This window comes from Neodiprion virginianus, chromosome 6 (assembly GCF_021901495.1).
Source record: "Neodiprion virginianus isolate iyNeoVirg1 chromosome 6, iyNeoVirg1.1, whole genome shotgun sequence".
NCBI lineage: Eukaryota > Metazoa > Arthropoda > Insecta > Hymenoptera > Diprionidae > Neodiprion > Neodiprion virginianus.
The window spans coordinates 16,745,435-16,765,044 of NC_060882.1; the positions used below are offsets into that span (position 1 = coordinate 16,745,435).

At 34.8% G+C, this 19,610-nt stretch overlaps 3 protein-coding genes across 7 annotated transcripts; 1 reads left to right on the forward strand and 2 right to left on the reverse strand.

The window, feature by feature from the left end:
- Positions 1-2,433: 2,433 nt before the first annotated feature.
- On the reverse strand, positions 2,434-5,707 carry LOC124307412 (protein transport protein Sec61 subunit gamma). The gene is made up of 4 exons (XM_046769065.1): positions 5,567-5,707; positions 5,230-5,338; positions 3,844-3,946; positions 2,434-3,704 (listed from the first exon to the last, which is right to left on the reverse strand). The coding sequence occupies exons 2-4, from the start codon at positions 5,321-5,323 to the stop codon at positions 3,695-3,697; spliced, it is 207 nt and encodes a 68-aa protein (XP_046625021.1). The 5' UTR covers positions 5,324-5,338; positions 5,567-5,707; the 3' UTR covers positions 2,434-3,694.
- A 704-nt stretch (positions 5,708-6,411) lies between these two features.
- On the forward strand, positions 6,412-9,269 carry LOC124307401 (NPC intracellular cholesterol transporter 2 homolog a-like). The gene is made up of 4 exons (XM_046769044.1): positions 6,412-6,770; positions 7,065-7,178; positions 8,596-8,777; positions 9,115-9,269. Exons 1-4 carry the CDS (start codon positions 6,698-6,700, stop codon positions 9,196-9,198), a joined length of 453 nt encoding a protein of 150 aa, XP_046625000.1. The 5' UTR covers positions 6,412-6,697; the 3' UTR covers positions 9,199-9,269.
- Positions 9,270-9,369: 100 nt separating this feature from the next.
- LOC124307380 (serine/threonine/tyrosine-interacting protein-like) lies at positions 9,370-12,770 on the reverse strand. 5 transcript variants are annotated; one of them, XM_046769007.1, is made up of 5 exons: positions 12,647-12,770; positions 11,568-11,669; positions 11,206-11,357; positions 10,575-10,763; positions 9,370-10,406 (listed from the first exon to the last, which is right to left on the reverse strand). In XM_046769007.1, the coding sequence occupies exons 1-5, from the start codon at positions 12,683-12,685 to the stop codon at positions 10,196-10,198; spliced, it is 693 nt and encodes a 230-aa protein (XP_046624963.1). In that variant the 5' UTR covers positions 12,686-12,770; the 3' UTR covers positions 9,370-10,195. The 5 variants fall into 5 exon arrangements, with proteins under 5 accessions (XP_046624963.1, XP_046624965.1, XP_046624962.1 ...); XM_046769009.1 differs by lacking the exon at positions 12,647-12,770 and adding an exon at positions 12,155-12,266; XM_046769006.1 differs by lacking the exon at positions 12,647-12,770 and adding an exon at positions 12,076-12,150.
- Positions 12,771-19,610: the final 6,840 nt, after the last annotated feature.

Below are 19,610 nucleotides of genomic sequence, written 5' to 3' on the forward strand. Positions count from 1 at the left end.
AACTTTGCAGGTATATAACTGAGTGAATCACTTAAATGAATAGTGATTTACCACTTATATATTGTGATACCAGAGTTTTGATGTCGTAAAAAGAGGAGTTATTTAAAACGGCAGTTGTGATATAGTTGCGCCAAAACGTTATTATTAATATTATTATTACTCTGATATATTATAACGTTATTTTATACGATATTTATCTATAAAAAATGATCAAAGTAGATTTATGTTACGCTGTTGCGTTTCGCCAAATGCGATTTCAAACGTAATTAACTATTGATAATAACTTCTCCGTCAATGGCAAAAATGAATAAAAGGGATCATTGTATTTCGCAAGTTCGAAAATTTCGTGGTTCATTTTACAAAGATAAGAAGAAATGTATTCAATTTTAAAGTGACAAAGTGGAAACCAATCTGAAATTCTTCATTATATATGAAATTAGAGTGTGACAATTTTGAAATAATGAGATAATTAGTAACAAGCTCACGCATTGTATTATGGTTGAAAAAACCTAGTCACATTACTGGATCGTGCTTTTTGACTAAAAATTATAAACAAAATTAATAGATTTAAGGCAACCTCTTTTTTCAATAATGAAATTGTGGTCAATTCTCACGAAGCGTGTTATGGAAATACAGCACAAAAGCGCTTAGCGATTGGGGATTGCTAATTGTTTCATAAAATGGAAGAAAACCAATGCTTCTGATAAACTCACTTTTACTCATTGAAATGCGAATTCATATTCTTCAAAATTGACCCTAAATTTTCGAACTTATGATACAAGTGTCCCTTCCAGATAAAAGGTATTGTTTCGGATTTATGGGAAATTCTTGTACTCGATGTCACTAGTGACATAAATATTTTATGAATCCAAAATTAAGATTAATAGCGAGCACTCTTTCCCTATACTCTTAGATTCAGCGGTAAGACTATACGTGTATAATAATATTTTTTAATTATCGAGATTCATTTTAGAATTTTTTTTCTCTGATTATTACTACTACAGTAGTGGCGTTTGAAAACTCGTTATTTTTACTCGTATTATAAGAATCGTAAAATTTTTATTTCAATGAACTTTCAAACATTCCTTTGTAGTAAATCTACTGCGATATTCTAAAAGCTTTGACATTGTAGATAAAAGAAATGCGTTTTTTAGATGTGCGAATATGAAATTACGATCATCATTATATTGAAATAACATATAAATATTTTTCCTTTTTTCTTACAGTTGCAAAAACTACATCGTGGCTACTGTACACCTATGTGAACTATAGCTAATTTTTTTTCAGACTTGACTTTTTAATTTTCAAATGCCTTGTTACACGAATACAAGCTACGAATTGCGTGCAACCTGCATTTGCAAACACACTTTTACGTACTATGTGTTATATTGTTATTTGGCTACTGAAAACTAACGTACATTTCGCACTACGAGTATAAGTATATATTTGATAGAATGTTGTCACTTGTAGTGATATGTACATGATATAATTTCTACTTGCAAAGTAATCGTTTTACGTAATCTTGCTTGTGTGACGTTGATGCCATTGTTGGTGAGTGAGCTCTAGTCGAATATAATGTTAGCTGCAAATTTAAATGCGGCGTCGCAATGAGTGATTCTGAGGTTCTTGGATCCATTTTGAAAATTAGTCGTGCTCCAGACTAACATATTTCAATATCTAAAAAATGCATTTCTATAGACGTACAGAGGCCTAGCTTTTGATGTTTCTTTTCATATTCAATTATGTATGAATGCCTGTTTGTATGTATGTATACTTGTGGTGCATGTGTATCGATTTTAGGGATATACTGTTTTTTAGATTGTTACTTTTATATTCGCGCATGTGTGACAAGAATTGCTGTAATTAGTACGAGAGAGACAAGAAATTTAAAATCAATCCTTCTAAGCGTACCAGTGCTGTGCAGAAAATTATTACGCAAGCAATATTTTGCCGAAATATATTATATATTTCTCGTTCCCAATTGACGAAGCTGATTCAAGTATACACCAGTGTATGGAAAACTTGTTGACACTTGAATTTAATAATTGTTTTCTAACGAATCAATTCAACGTTCAAGAGATACTTACAATAATTTTAGTATTTAATAATTATAGTGTATATATACACATATAAATGTATGTATATTAATATGTTATATAATATATGTACACGTATTTTATAATCTGTCGATAATCAATGAACATTTACCGATTTGATTAAATGTTCAGAGAACCACGTGCCTAACGATATACCTCATTATTACTGTGGGTAGCAGTTACCCTTTTTTAAAGTGCGTTTGTAACACGAACAAATTTCAGCCGGTTTATATCTTGTCCCTTACTTATTTTGCTGTACGTATATGCAATCGAACGTCTAAGGAAAGATTTGGCATTATTTTTTGATTTTTACGAGGTACATTAGTTAGTTATGATATTAATTCAAATACCCTCAACATGTCGTTACGATCAACAATTTGTCACTCTTGTTCTCGCGAGATTTTGTATTCAATGTTCAAAGACCATTATTTGTATATGTATTTTTTTTTTTTTTTTTGAAGAATATATCAATGGAGGAAATATGTTGCGAGTTACAAACACACTTTGAATGATGATGATTGAGCATTCGCGTAATTAACTAGTTAATTGCATACTAGCGAAATGCTTGTAGAGAAAAAAAAATCACACAAAAAACGAAAACAAACGCATAAAGTCCAAGGACTTAGATGCTTCCATGAAACGTTATCACCATTTAATGATAGATTACAACATTTTTTCTTTCAAATTTATCAATGTTTTAAATGACGTTGCATTGCCTTAGCAGGAGATTCGATAACTATTTGGAGATAGCTTATTTTTCCTTAAAAGAAATCTCCACATATGTCAAGAGTCTCAAATGTTTTTGTTTTTTTAACGCTTCCTAGCTTTAAACTTCGTCTAATATAATCTATTAATTGCCAAACCTTTTATTCGATTTGATGGTATCAATTTAATTGAAGGAATATAAAAAAAAAAAAAATAACTCCCTGAGATATTTGTTCACAGCATACTGCCAGCGTGATACGCAATGCACATTAGTTATAAGTATGATTTACATAATATATTATATATATATTTTTTTCTATTACAAAAATATTTAATACCAATTTTTATTTTCATCAATCGGATAAAGTGGCTGAATTGATATTTATATCCTTCTATACTCAGTACCTGGCTATGGGTTCCCATGCGATAGTTATTTTTCTGTTGAAAAAGATATCGACGAATTGAAAAGTGAAATTGCCCTGAAATTTTTTTTAAATCAATGGAAAAAATGGCTTTTCAAATTTTACTATGTATTGTACTTGAAGAAAAAAATTCTATTCTTTAAATAAAAGTGTAAAAGTGCCTTGAACTGTCACTTTTATTCCCAATTTACATCCTCGTTCCCATTATCTTTACAAATTGCAAATTTTTTCACTGCACATTATACCTGTTATTCAAAGGACAAATTACTCGGGAAATGATTTTTGTTCAATACTAGTTTTATTACAAAATTCATTTTCACACACTCATATCATCACATACTGTAATTCAGCCATAATAATTTCGTTGATATAAATTAAAGAGGTCGGGAGAAGGAGAATGGGTGGGGTGGTGGTGGGAAAATTAACATTGATGGACCTTAAGAGTTAAAACAATTCAGTTGTAGCCTAGCCTTATGAGCCTCTGTAACAGAAATTAAAAGAAAAATAATAATTAGTATACAGTGCCATTGGGATTGAGAAACTGGACCAATAAAAGACTGATTTACCAAAATATTGCAGATAAATGATACATGAATTTCCCATGGTAAAGGACTACTTACACAATGATATTGTTGATGGGAATGTGGATTAATTTCACGAAGAAACCAATGAAGCCCATGATACAGAATCCAATGGCGGTAGCGATAGCTATCTTTTGGAATTCTGTAAAGTAAATATAACAATTTAGTGTAAAATATTTGATACTTAAAAAGTCACTCTATAGCCATGTTGGTCTTTTAAAATCTCACATAGTATTCATATTAGAGAAATCAGAAAATCACAGTCTAATGTGCTTTTCGACGATTTTGAAATTAATCTGTAACCGTGAGTGCCAAAATATGAACTACAGCAATAATTACATTGCACCGCAGATACAATCTAAAATTGGTTTTTACCAAAAGTATTATAGTGATGACAATAACATTTGCAAGGCTCTTTGAGAATAACACAATAACGAAAGATGAAAAAAAAATTTATATTCTGTAGGGAGAAAGAACACGCGTTGACTTGGTTTATTTTTACTTCTACAACTTGGTTTAAAATTCTGTCTTTTTTTCGTTCCAATGAATAACAACACAAAAAGTTGTATGAAAATATTTTTGTTACCTAGTATGACATTTTTAAACCAGTAAATCCATTATATTTAGTATTTGAGTTATATCCATTGAATAATTAAGATTCATCTACCTCAGTTGAATTCGTTTGTCAGGGTTCTGATTGAATTTAGAATTTAATATTTCTGACATAATCAAGTTCTTCTAATGGTGGAGAAAAATACATTGGAACGTTTTGTAAATTCTTTAGTTTTCAGATTTTTACACACAACTTCAAGCATGTTCACTTGTGTTGTGCAAAAAGAAATTTTAATCAATGTAAAAACCAACTTTGAAATGGATGTGATCAGTATTACAGTCGTATATCTAAAATTATATGTAAATAGCATCAGGAATATAATGTAGCATTGGGCATTGCTCAAATAGCAAGTCTATGCATAATACCAGGAATATCAATTCTAGTCAAATTCTCTTTTATAACACATTGTTATATATTATTGAACATTCATTGAATAAAAATTTTAATCAGAAGCTGGCTTATGTGTGCAGAAAAAGATAAACAGAAATCTTTGAAGCTATACTTGACTCTGAGGTTATACTTTTTTAATGGAAGTACTGACTCTCCTGAAATTCTTGCTTTAGGACAGTAATTTTAATTGACAATTTCCTGATTGTATTTTAATTTTCAAAACGTACTGGCGTTTAGATTCATTTAGTTGGCTTCAAGCAGTATTTTTTATTAGCATAAGGATGTAGTAACAAGTTTTGGCTAATATATGGCAACTTTAGATCTGACATAATTCTGAGATTTCTTAGCCTATTAATCTAATTGCTATAAGGTAACGTGGTGCGGCAAACTAAAAATGATTGTTACAAGGTAGGTTTAAATACCTTTGCGGTCTGGTTTTGTGCATCTTTTGACGAGACGAATGCTGTCTTTGGCAAACTGGCGGCCAGGTTCAACTAATTTCGTGACTTGATCCATCGTTGATTGTGTTTTCTATAGTTAAAATCACGTTAAAATATCTGAACCATTTCAATCAAAAACTGAGTAGATACATATGGTATAAATGTGAAAAGTCGTGTAAATTGAACGTGTATTAATTTGTATATTTAAAGGTTATGAAGTGAAATTGCTCCTCCTCAAGAGTATAATAACGATAAATAAGTACTTGATTTATTTATTTAAAATGATTAAGTAATTTTTCTGAACGAGCCATTTACTTACGTTGCTTACTGCTTGCGTTTACTTCAAACACTGTTCTCTGTGATTGACGAAAAACCACCACTGACATTAATTTCACCAGCTACGTGGACGACGTATAGAAATACGTAACTTCCGGTTCGATTGACGTGACACTACGATCACAAACTGAAACGGAAGCGTCGCGTGCCACAATGGCTTGTTGGGCTTAGTCCTTGGAGCATATACTACTGAAGGTAGCTTTTCGGTTACAGAAAGTGTAGCGGAGCAGTGAGGGGGAGAAAGAGAGAGAGAGAGAGAGAGAGAGAGAGAGAGAGAGAGAGAGGTATATGTTGGTTATAATGTATCTCGTTCTACACCTCATTGTGTGAGAGAGACGGAGCAACCTGAATATATCTCTATCTCTCATAACTTCGGCTGCAGTTTTCGCGAGATTGACGGAAAGGGTGATCATGCAGGACCGTGGTTCGGCAGCACTTTACAGCAGAATTCGGCATGATTGTTGCATGCTGCATAGTAGCGTGGGTTGAATTTACGGCAGAATTGGGTACGAATGTTGCATGCTGCTGCAGCGTGGATTGAATGACAGATACGTAAGGGGCTGCTCACTGATATACTTCGAATTTCGACTATAGGTGGCGATTCAGCGGTTCTTGTTTGCAACTTTCTCGCGAGTAAACAACTATAATGCGATGACTGAGGATATACGAAGACTGATAATCCTGGCTCATTTTTCGTAACAGTTAGTCGGGTCTGGCCGGGTTTGGGGGTATTAGCAGTTTCACGTATTATCAACCAAGCAACTGATTACGCCGGTAAAAGATGTTCCTATGAAGAATTTTTGAATGCTTTGTTGAGCACTTTTAAGATTATGAATGGCAACAAGTCGATATCTCAAGCGTCCACAGTACAATCCCCAAACGTTGTTATTCATTTGTTCGTGATTCATGTATTGTTTACCTGGCAAGAAAAGATTAACGCCGCTGACTAATTGAACTGATCCCGATACCCTTGAAATTCGAAAATATGCTGTGTACATCCCGTTTCGACGAATAAAGAATATGATATCACGTACTTCCTCTGTTTTCTGATAACCTCGCCAACTGCGACTCTTCTCGTAACCGTCAGTGTTCGTTAGTTTGTCAAGGCGTTAACATGTTACTGTTAATTTTTGTGGCTCTTTTCTGTTTCTCATCCATTGCGGATGGAGTTCCAATTCTCGATTGCGGTTTGTATAATTTCAATATTTATTACCCATTTTTCGCTTCACCGAATTTATGAAGTATTAAAGACAATACTTGAGTGCAATTCTTACACAACTTATATTTATCTTTTTACTGTGCAAACATTTTGTTATGACGCATAGATGATATATTTACTAAATGATTGCATAACTGATCGATTATGTTTAGATATTGTAACAAAAGTATTAATCAGATGTTATCGCCATTGACAAATTTTCCACATCGCAGTTAATATGTGAGAAAAAAAGTTTCGATTTTCTACATTTTCTTTGTTACAGGTTCCAAGTTAGGAAGTTACAGCCGAGTTCAAATAGCAGGTTGCGACACTTCAGACCAACCCTGTGTTTTGCATAAAGGAAAGAATGCATCGATAGAAATTGACTTTACAACATGTAAGCTGATATTTTAATGCATTATTGAAATGCAATTATATTGATTTCGATAAACTTTAGCGCAATTAAATAAAGTAATACTAAATCAGTAAAAGTATAATTTCGCACTAAGACGAACATCATAACTATATGTGAGTTAGAAGTTCGTGCCTGTATTGGTTGTATGATTAAAATTTTTGTTGGTTTCGATAGTCAGTGATGACAAGATGCAGTTCATAGAGAATGATGTCTTTATTACGACGTTTCGGCAGGAACCCGACTGCCATCGTCAGGTTTCTTAAAAAAATTTAAAAAAAACAAAAAATAATATATATATATAAATTTTACAGGTATAAATTTAGCAATTATCACTTTCAATTAAAATTATTATACATAAATGCCTCTAAATAATTATTATTGTTAGGTTGTCATAACATAATAATACATTACACAGTCGCATTTTTAGACATTCCTTAGCTTACTCGTTGTTGCTTACATGGTGTTTCAGAAGGAAGTGACTATCCGTCTGTCATTTCGACCCCCTTAATGTTAATTATAACAACAATGATCTAATTTCATACATTTGTATAGATGGTTATTGTTGAGCTGGCACTTTGTTTATATGACCTTTCTTACGTATGTTTTTTGCGACTTATAAAATATCTATGTAAAGGTGACTTAGATTGTCAATGTCAGTTATTTTGTTTACAGTATTATTTGTTGATATGTGTATCATTTCTTTTGTAATTCTTTTGTGCCAGTTTGTCTCTTTGTCTAATATTATAATATTTTCAAAATTGAACTTGTGTCCTTCAACCAATGCATAATACGCTAATGCCGATCTGTCTGGATCATGTGTTTTGATATCGTATTTATGATTAGCGATCCTTTTTTTTAAATGTTGCGAAGATTGGTCTATGTAGCATTTTTTGCAATCTGTGCAATTGATCTTATAAATAATATTGGTTTGTTCAAGCGCAGGTGTTTTTGATTTTAAACATGTAAATAAATTATTTAGAGTGTTGGTGATTTTATATGACACATTGATGTTTTCCTTACGCAGTATGTTTTTTATCTTATGCGATAGGCCTTCATTAAAGGGAATTGATTCTATACATTCTTCATTGTTGTTTGCACAATTATCATCATTATAGCTGTTGTAATGTTTATCTACTCTTGGTTCTTGTAGATGTCTAATTAATTTTTTGGGATAGCCATTTTTCTTTAGTGTTTCCCGTACTAATTTTCCAGGAAACCAACGAAAATTTTTATCATAAATCATAACTATATGATAAATAGTCTTTCTCATTCGTTTTCATTTGATTCTCAATAAATATTCTTAATAACTATTCTGCTCATCTGTTTGAAAGCATAGTCATATAATTAATACACCCATATTCTCACAATTTTGACAAAAAAAAAAGTAAAATATTTTCAGACGAAGATGCTACCGACTTGAAAGCAGTAGTACATGGCACTGTTATGATTGTGCCCATACCTTTTGATCTGCCAAATGCTGACGCATGCCAATACTCTAAGTCTGGGATAACTTGTCCCATGAGGAAGGGCCAAAGCTACAAATACAAGGCAGAGCTACCAGTATCCACACGTTACCCTTCGGTTAGTTCAGAATAAGTATATAATAATAAATTGCAAATAATGAAAGTGAAAAACTAGTTGATATAGAAATGGTGTAAATCTCAAGGAGGTTTCCTCTATGAAACAGACATAAATATCTTTCTCTAGCACAGGCAAGAAAAAGTAACTTGACTCCTGTTTTCGATCCCTAAAGTGGTTGTTTACACCGCTAAGCTTAGAACTACCATATAAAGTCTATGCCGCAGTTTTGGTGTGCCTTCAGCTCTTAATGAAATCAGTATCCTTGCCTCAAAACACCTACATTACGGGTATGCCTTATGTATAAAGTACTAATGCCTAATATGAATATCATTCATAGGTATCCGTTAAAGTCAAGTGGGAACTTCAAGATCAAGATGGAAATGACATTGTCTGTATCAAACTTCCGGCTGTAATACGATAAAAATACGAATTTATAACTATGTTGTGATTATGTATTCGTAACAGATTTAATAAATAATATTTTTTACTGTGGTATTAGAAATAATTATTGTAGTTAATAGGTAGATAATTTAGATAATTGTTAGCAAAAGAGAAGTAAAAACCAAACCAGTAGTGTGGTAACAGTCGTTTAATTACTACTGGTTTTTTCTTGGTCTGGCGATATCAACACGTTGATATCGTGGCCGGATGTGACTCTACTATCAAATCATTATATCGTCCAGTGTCAGCAAGAATATATGTACATAGGTATTTATTTATATTATGTTACTGGCACTAAACACACAGACTTTAGAATTCCAAGTTTCAAGGAGTTGAGAAAAGCAGGGTCCTTGAAAATATTATGTGTATTCTTTTGTGGATGATTAATTACATATGCAAATAAACTTCAATTATCAATAAATAAAAAACAGAGTACATAATTTTCATTATTAAACTTAAAGTTATCTAATTACATAAATTCAGTTTTTAAATACAAATATTAAGGTGCGATGATAGACCAGGTAAATAATACAAACATTAACGTGAACATCATTTCTAGCAGTAGATTTTGGTCTTATTTTCTATGTACGGTATATATTTTAGCTGGCGAATATGGTAAGCAGCACCAAAGGGGTACTCGATGCTACTATATACCCTATATCAAAATATGATCGCCCATTTTAGGTTTTGTAATTTTTAATCATTAATTAATATTATGCGTGAAATTATTTTATTGCAGAGTTACTAACATTAAAAACAGTTGTTCCGCGTATGTTTTTTCAACGTAAGATCTCGAATAAACATTACTTTATGAGGAATTTGAGTACGTTGCGTTTTGACCAGAACGTGGTTTGGCTTGTTACATTACCAGAACTCAATTCCGTACACAAATACGGCGGTACAGATCGGATTACTTTTGTGTTCCTAGGTGTTAATTAAGATTTGGTGTATGAATTTTGATACTTTTAGAGTTTACATCAACTATCCATTGCATCAGGTTGTTCATCTGTTTGTTCAGTGTCCATTTGGTGAATAGTACGTTTGCTCCTCTGTCTTGCTGAACTCTGCTGTCCGTGTCTGAGAGTTTTCTGTGCCTGATAAATAGGCTCAAATTCTCTCAATTGTGCCAAGAACCCTTCATTCGGAATGATGCAAAATCTTCGCCTTTGTACTATTTCGAAGGCTCTTCTATAATAAATGTGGTGTTTATTATCAGAACGGGTTACGCGATTGACGACGTATATAAACAATTAATTTTATTTCGCTACTGATTCGTTATTCAAATGATCAAATGATGGATATTTCAGAAGCAAAGTAAATAGTAATCATCAGTTGAATTAAAAAATATAGGTTTACCGCAGCGTTAATCCATAGGTTTCCATCATGTAGGCTAATACTAATGCTGCAGATCTGGATATTCCTGCATTGCCATGTACCAGAACCCGACCACGGGAACTCAGAGCATCGTCTATATATATTTTTACTTTCTGAAAGTGTTGTATTATATTTTCGTGAGCTGCGTCAGCTATATCCAGTACAAGATATCTGCAAGTAAAGATATTATCCATTTTTCAATACAAATTGACCTTTCCATCGGATTTGTAAAAACATTACACAAGCTGATTGTGTTTTTTCATAACAGTTTATTTCAATACGTTCAATATAATGATGCAAAATATGATATCGTTAGATTCATTAGATAAAATGAGTTCCTACTTTGAGCCTAATTTTATCCAAGTTCTGCAAGTGAAATTTCTGTTGAATGGAATAGTATTTTGCAAGAAAAACTGCTTCCAAAAATTGGAACCGATTTTTGAGATGGTGAAAAATTTGATTAAAATAAGATTAAGATGGAAAAAGATTGGTACTGAAATTACTGAGTTACAATGCTAGAGTAAAGGGTGAAAAGAACCAACATTTTGCGTCCTCGTCTTGTCTATCCAGATATCGTTGATAATTTATAAGAATATTGAATACTTTGACTTACTGAAATCTGTCAGGAAAGTTGGGCTTTATGAAATGTGCTTCGATATCTTGACGAACGCAAACTATGTGAGTTATACCATATTCCAGCAACGATTCTAATTTTGAAGGACTCGCGGCGCTATAAGGGCCGAGATAAAGACCGGGAACTATCTCCTGAAATCATGGGAATAACATTGTTTAACATTATATAAAATTTATGACTAAATTGAAGATGTCGTACTGCAATGTTAAAAGGGGCAACAAAAGCTAGCATTTATTTTGTCTGCTATTTGCAGCATCAATTTTATTCTTATAAAATATGGTTCAGCAATGAATGTGCAAATTCATTGGTGGACAAAGCTAATTCATCATGTTTAAGCAGACCTGCATTCTCCGCCGCATTGTGTAAGTCCATTCATCATGAGGGGTCATGGCTTCAATTGGAATTTGAGGGTATTCATCCTGATCATTGCCGCCAGTCCCTTCCTAGAGCGAATTTATAAGAATTGGTGAACTCTATCATATAACGAATTACGAATTGAAAGATTGCAGTGACTGTGCAATGTTAAATATGTTAATAGTTACAGAAATCTTAAAATAAAGGGAACAGCGATTCATACAATCGAATGAACATCTTGCTACTGTTTTGACAGGTACATAACCATTAATTAGTTCGTAAGGAACGTCGAGAAATGAGGAAATTAACCTAAATTTAAGAGATAAGATTTAATACTACGAACAAGGCTCTGCCCCTGCTCAGTTTTCGTGGTGGACATTATAGTCGATAATGAGTGGTTTTTACAATACAATCGGTTTGAAAGACATTCTGACATATTTCATCCTTTTAGTTTGAGTAATTAACTTGAAGTCAACTCAACCAACGGCGCCGTACAAAGAGTTTCAAATATGATTTTGCTCCGGTTTTGCTTTGGCGTATATAACATAGATACATGAAAATGATAGTGAATCACCTAGTCGATTTTTGGAAAAATATGCAAACAAAATAGATACTCGTGTAGGTCCATGAAATTCCGTCAGACAGATTTGGTCGATCAAGTTTGCACCAATCATTGGCTGCTTGCAATCAACCCAACAGTATGATTGGCTGGCGAACTAAACCTGTTTTGACCATAGACATTGTGTATCACAATGGCTACTCTCGAGACTGGGTAAAGGCAACGAGGGTCACGGAACTCAAGGCGAACCCTGTGTCTGTCGTACTTTAGACAGTGTGCCAGAGCGAGAGAGATAGCATTTGACGGTTGGACGGCTTGTGTAGTCTCGCGAGCGGCCATTGAGATGCGTACTCCTGGAGTATAAGGTCTATGGCTTTAACTAGAATACGAAATGCATCTCATTCGTGGCGTAGTTGAGGGTAAGGTAGAAATTCGGAATATAATGTCCCGGTAATACTTGACTTTTCAACAAACCCGGCTTCAAGTTGTGGCCCAGTTTATACTTACTTCATCGTACAGGAGGTTGATCTCATTTACAGATAACATACCAGTAATTTGAACGGTTCGAATAATTGGAAATGAACGAATGTAAGGAAATGTTTATCGACATAACGAAATTTTATTGACACGGCGGCCATTTACAATATTCTACCGGTAGACACAGCCGTGGATAAGTAGTTGTACGAGAAGGAAGGACTCGATCGGATAAGCAGTGCCACATGTTTCTCAAGCGTTCTGTGATTTGGTCTTGAGCCAACACATGCGTTTTGTTTTTTGATTCATAAATTTTATGGCACCAGAGTGAATCGACGTCCATTGATGTTTCGGGACTCTAGTGACAACTTGTTAATTATGAAAGATGCGTTCCGATTTCAGCTCTCAGTGCTGTCACGAATCTTTCATCTCTTTTGTGCTGGCGAGTTCGTGAGTAGCTCTGCCTCTGTCCTAAGGAGTTTTTAGCGTTGCCAACTATTTTCGGAACGCACTCGAAGATGGCTTTATCTCGGCAATCATCTCATGCATTACTTTTTTAGGTTGATAAAGTTAGCACCCGAAGTCAATATGATCGACTGAAAGCAGCTTAGCTCGCTTGCGCGTGGTTTGAATAGGAAAAATATCACTCGTTCTTGTTTATCGGCGCTGAATTTCAGCACCCAGTTTTTGAAAATGGTATTATGCGAAGGTCTCATTGAATTTCGGATATGTTGTCGTATCAATCGCTTGCACGTCGTTTGCACAACCAGCACTGCGAAGTAATTAGGTAGAAAATATCAAAATTACCAGTAAAAGAATTATTTTTTATAATTAACAATATAAAAAAAAAAACTCGCTGCCCTCGCTTACCGCGCGCAAGCTTGTCAGACAACTACTAGCGCTACTAGTGGTGGAGATTGGCGGCAGAATCGAAGGACATTTTCGAACCACTTTTAGCAGCGTGTGTCAGAGGACTGACCGTAACTAATGTGGTAAATAGCTGAACTAATTTTAATCACTTCAAATCGTTCGCGTGGTTTGCGCATCGCCCTAACCTGAATAAAAAACAATAATTCGTTTGCGCATTCGCGCGGTGCTGAGAAAAAGTGGAATGAACACCGGGTGCTGCATTTCAGCACCCGCGCTCTTCAAATATCGATTGCGTACGAACCCCTTTTAGAAAATTCTAGGTACTTTGTAGCTTATGTTCTTAATACGCGAGACATAAAGAGACTGCCTCCTTGTTGCACACTATATTTTATGTGCCAAAAGTATAGTTTATTGTTGTTTTCTTTTATCAAGGACTACAAAAAAAAAAAAAAACTTTCGAGTACTAGACCGTTAATTTGCTTTTTTGGACTGTTCGGAGAGTTTTCATAGTACAGTCATATAGAAAGCATTACATAAAGTATGGAACATAGGCTAAAAAAGACGCGTAAACCATACTTGTAATACATAAACTACATCATATCTATAGCAGTAGCACTAAGGCCTGTAATTACATTCATACTATATGCTAGACCTATTTTTCGTGGGCTTGGTGAATAGCCGTAAGTGTGGGGGCAAGTGGTGAAGGTACACCTTCCGAGGTGAATTCTGACAGATTCAAGCCCGCCTGTGCCGTCTGCTATGCAGGTTGAATATATGGTAGCAGACGATACCGTGAAGATAGAAGCTTATTTAAAGATAGAGGCGTTATTGAGAAAATTTTATTAAAAGCTTGGGTAGATTTTTATTCCGCGTATCCAACCAGTTTATTATACCGACACAGCGTACCGTCCGACAAAATTCCATAGACTGGTTTTGCAACAGTTAGTTCCGACGATGATTGGTCGAGAGAAATTAGTTGATCAATCAACGGGTTACACATTCACTCTATCGAAAAAATGAAGGTTATTGAGACAGCTACAGATAGCCTATGAGTATCTATTAATATCGTGAAAAATTTGCAGCGCCTATTATAGAATTTTGTAAAAAGTTAGGGAGTTACGGAGAAAATTAGGAAAACCATTTGCATGAAATCATAGAAATTGGCAGAGTGTTGCAATCTCGAAATATGAATTTGGTTATACATAGTTAATCCTTGCTCAAGTAGAACGCGTTCTCAATTTTGCCTCTGAGATTTGTTTACAAAATTTATTTAGTGTTACTTTTGCGACATCAAACTAAATTACGAAGCGTTTCTTTTTGCCCTTATTGGTTTGGACTAATCAATTATATTATCAACAATTCCGAAGAATTGTCAACTTATGACATTTTTTTTTGCAAAGATGATGAGGTGTAGGTGTACTGAAGAGTGATGTCACTAAAATGGCGCGGAAAGAGACTATTTCAAAATTGTCGTGTTTAAGTTAAAATCACATCTAATAATAATAATCAAGTACAATCTCTCTGCATGTCTGATACTTTACTTTTTATAAACGCAATTATTTCTCGCTGTTTGGACTTTCGTTCTCGACTTTCTGTCTCGAAGTGGTTAAAAAAAATGTACAGTAACGTTTGTATTTGAAGTTGAAAAAAGATATTCTCCTTCATTTATTTCCATGCAGCTTATGCATTTTGTACAGGTAGTAAAATTAGACTGGTCAAACTGACGTTCTTCCGTGAACTAATGCCGACTCCAGAGATCAAATACCGCTCGAGTTGGAGCTGTTGAAAGTGCATAGGGGAAGCCAGTCCAGTCTGCCGGGTTAAGCTGAGGCGAAATTATTTATAAATTCATCGTTTTTGCTGCCCGACTGTCAATAGGCTAGACTATAATATCTACGGTGTGACTGACGCAACGTTTCAACTCGCAAGGAAATTATTATGGCATCTCGTGAGAAAATTAATGCTGTTTTCCAATTAATATTCCGAGTTGAGTAAACGGTTTTTACATCATGTTTGCAAATCACGCTGGGTTATTACCACTGCATTTGCCACAGGAGAAGTTTTCGTTATAGATCGCAATAAATTTCGTATTAGTTATAGCAATATTTTCCCGTGGATCTTACGCGATATACTTTGAAACTTGTACTTCAATTTCAATTCTTTTAATAACCGATGAAATAACGTATTATTTGGTTGTATGCTAACAGGGAAACCTTTGCTTTCTCTACTGGCTGTAACTTCTTTGCGTGCAATACGATCCTTAAAACTAAGTTCCGGGAGTTTGCTATCCTTCAGTTCACCGGTAAATTGCGTAAGGCAGAACTAGATAAATATTTCAGGAGGCTTTACGCATCAGCATTCTGATGATAATCCATATCATCAATACCATTAATCAAATAATAAGTTGGGAATGGCATGTGTTTTTAAATTGGAACAGAACACATATAGTGGAATACAGACAAGGTATTTCATGTCCAATGCCGCATCAGGATAGCTTGAAATATACATTTTGCATCATAAAATACTTCAAATTAGAAAGGTTTGAGGGTTTCAGAGGTAACACGAAATGACAGTGTCAGTTTGATAGTAGGCAGTGCTATTATGGAGAATATTGATTGCTAACGTTTTTTGAAACAAATAACGATATTCTATTGCTACTCTGAATAAACTTTTTTCTTAGTTTTACTAGAAATTGATAATTATGCTGAAGTTCTGTTTTCTTTTTAACCCTTCGACTCACACATCGTTGTGCTGTGTCAACTTTTATAAGAAGATAGTGTTCTACGGTTTTTGGCGTAGCTGATTACAAATCTGAATTCAACTTTCAAAAATTCAAGATGACAGATACAATATGGTGGACGAAAATTTCAAATTTGATCGAATACAGTCAAAAAAACTGTGGAGGAGTTTTTGTAGTAGCTGATTGGATTCGCCATACTGGATTTTCAAATTCGTAATCAGGTACCCCAAACATTTAAGTTATGTAAAACATGTATATGAATAAAGGGGTACGTTTCTCGGAAATGAATTATCACTTCAATTTTCACGATTTTTTCAATCAATTTGTTTTTAACAATAATAATTTACATTATATCGCAATAATTACTCTTGAGTACTGAAAACTTATTAGTATACTAGCAGAAATAGGAAAAAACCGCAACGAAATATTTCGAAACGCTCTCTACATGTACAAAAAATGAATATGAAATAGGTGGTAAGAATACTTACCATTACGACTCAAAGAGTCAAGTTTTTCATCGGAATACCGTAGAATGCCGATTATCCGAACGTCAATTAATCGAACCGTAGATTATTGAATGACTATTTCGTTTATCTGAATGTCTATTTATTACATGCATTCTTTTTCCATTGGCAAGCTTCACCCGTTCGCAAAGTTATGCAAAAATGAGACATAGCGTTGAATTTTACATTTTATGATGAACGAGTTTACGTGGTAAAACAGAAGAAAATCCGCGAGTTTTTTCCAACGCAATTGGTAAAGTTTACTGTTACCGCGTTAATTGGTTTTAAATGAATATATTCCATCACTTTGAATGAACTAGCGCCTTTTTCCCCACGGAACGAAGTTGTTCGGTTATCCGAATTTTCGACTATTCGAACGGTACCCGGTCCAAATTAATTTGGAAAATCGACGCTCTGCTTCACGTGTAACGTATAAAGTTTATTTTTTTGAGGAATTCCGATACTTGTCTTAGAATCGGACACGCCGTGCATGGCTAGCGAAAATGAAAGGAATTTTACTCGGCTCCATACAACCAAACCGAAGTAAAATTCATCATTATAATTTATACTATGTGCACTTGCAATTTTTCATGCCGTTCGTCAATGCTATGCCCACGAGGCAACTGCAGAGTATTACGTCGTGTTATTTAATCGAGATCACGAACGCCGGCAATCCGGTACGAGGGGCATTCCTTTCTTCGAAGCGAACGATGAAAAGTGATCGAGCTGAAATTCATGCGGATTGGGAAGTCAATCTTTTCTCTACATTTCAGCACGGCTCATTGTAAAATGAAAATATCCTTCCGGCAACTGACAATTATTTTGAATTCACTTGAATTTCCTTTTAAACTCCATCGTGTACCTTATATAATTGGGAGTTCTTTCCAATTAGCGTTCAAGTATTCTGACAGCAGTGTGGGTAATAAAGGAGCGATCACTTATCGTTAAGAGATAACCAACTCGGCGAAAAATCAATCGGTTAATTAAATCGTTATTACTTATCGATTGAGTTGAATGATTAATCGTTTTGATACAACATTGTGCAAATGTAAATATCGAACCTCTGTGCATGGAGTGGCGCGCAACTTCGGTGAAGCCCCGGCGTTTATCACAACAGACGCGGGAGATTTATGAATTATGATATCAAACGTCGGCGTCGCGAGTTACGCTTTAGATTGAACAAGAAATAATCGATAGTAATTTTAGCTGAAAAAGTAAAAGGCGTATTTGAGAATTGTAAAACTTGGAAGTAGATTGTAGAGACGGGATTTCAGTGTACTTTCTAGACTTTAGTATCGGCACGGTCGCAGGTATGTGAATCTGTATTGCCTCCGGGGACTCACTTCAGAAGTCGTGCAATCTCCATCCTTGGATTCGAAACTGGAGCACATAGTCTTATAGTGCCCGACTAACTAACCAACTAATCGCAACCTCGTTTTATCTAACTGAAACATGTATACTGAATAACGAATCCTTTCTTATTCTTCATGTCACCGTCCACCTCGTAGGTCCAGAGAATCGATGAAAAACCATCGGCAACCAATTTTTTCACCGGAAAACATTAGTGTCATTGATATATTGCTAACACATAGGTATAAAGATATGAAAGAGTGACTCGACATATCTAGCCTTTTTTTTTGTGAGAGTCGAGTTACAGCGGAAGTGTGGAATTTGATGCGTTCGCTTCAGATTTGCCGATGTACGGTTATAAACAAACTTTCGATTTCTGCGCACCGAACTGCAACTTTACCGCGTTTCCGGCGTTCTTATATACAATGATTCATGCATAACCGATAAGGTTTATTACAAAATGTAGCACCCAGTAGCGCATACGCTTTCAAACGTTTTGCAAGAATTCATAGCTCCGCGCTTCTGTCCATGTGTACGGTAGCTATACATATACTTGCATAATTACAATCATAAATTTACCACTCCGAGCACTTCAAGCTCCCTGCAATTCACTGTACTGCACGGATACAGTTCCTAACGATTTTCCTCGTCGAACCTACTGTAGCCGTAATAACAATGCAGCCTCGTAATTTGCGATTCACGTGTAACACTTCTGTAAAACCATTGCAATGATGACACTTACAGCTATAGATGTTTGCTTCTTCCAAGTTGATACAATATAGCAACGCACCTATCTATAATTTACAAAGGTGCACTGCGTCATTGCGATCAATTCGGATTTGCCATACCATACCTGAAGATACCGTCTATGTATATAGAAGCTGAAATTAATGTTCCAAGAAAATTTCATTTGATTATCGGATTCGAACTTGGTGTTAAAGAATCAATGTCTGACATGTTTTTTTTTTAGTATGCTGGTATTTGCACAATTTACTTAAAACGAATAACCAATTTCTGTCTTTTCGGCACCACACTAAGACTATTAAGTTAAGAGAACCAAAAACTTTGGCCCTCTTCACTATTGCAACTGGCCGTGCATTTAATTAGTGATAATCATGGTTGATAAGATGAGAACAGAGGATCTAATTACCTGACAAAATGTTGCACGAATAGCTAGTCTTCCCAAAATGGCATGGATAGTCCAAAGGGAGATGCAAACGTTCTCGAAGTAAACCGTGCCAAGGTACAGGTAACCTCTTGTCGAGGCGTTCAACTTCTATAAGGATCAATGTGTGTAGAAATAAGTGGTTATATTGAGGGCGACAAAGATAACGATTTTGAAGGGCGATCCAGAAGCGCCATTGTTCAAAGAAAGATCGTCCTCTTTTTCTTGTCCGAGAAATCGGTTCATAGAGTCGAGTCACGAAAACTGGAAGATAAATCGAATTGGATATGCACAATGGGCCCAGATTTGGGGGGTAACAAGAGCCTAATAAGGGGCCAGAAGGGTCGGCAGGCGAGGTGAAAGGGGTCT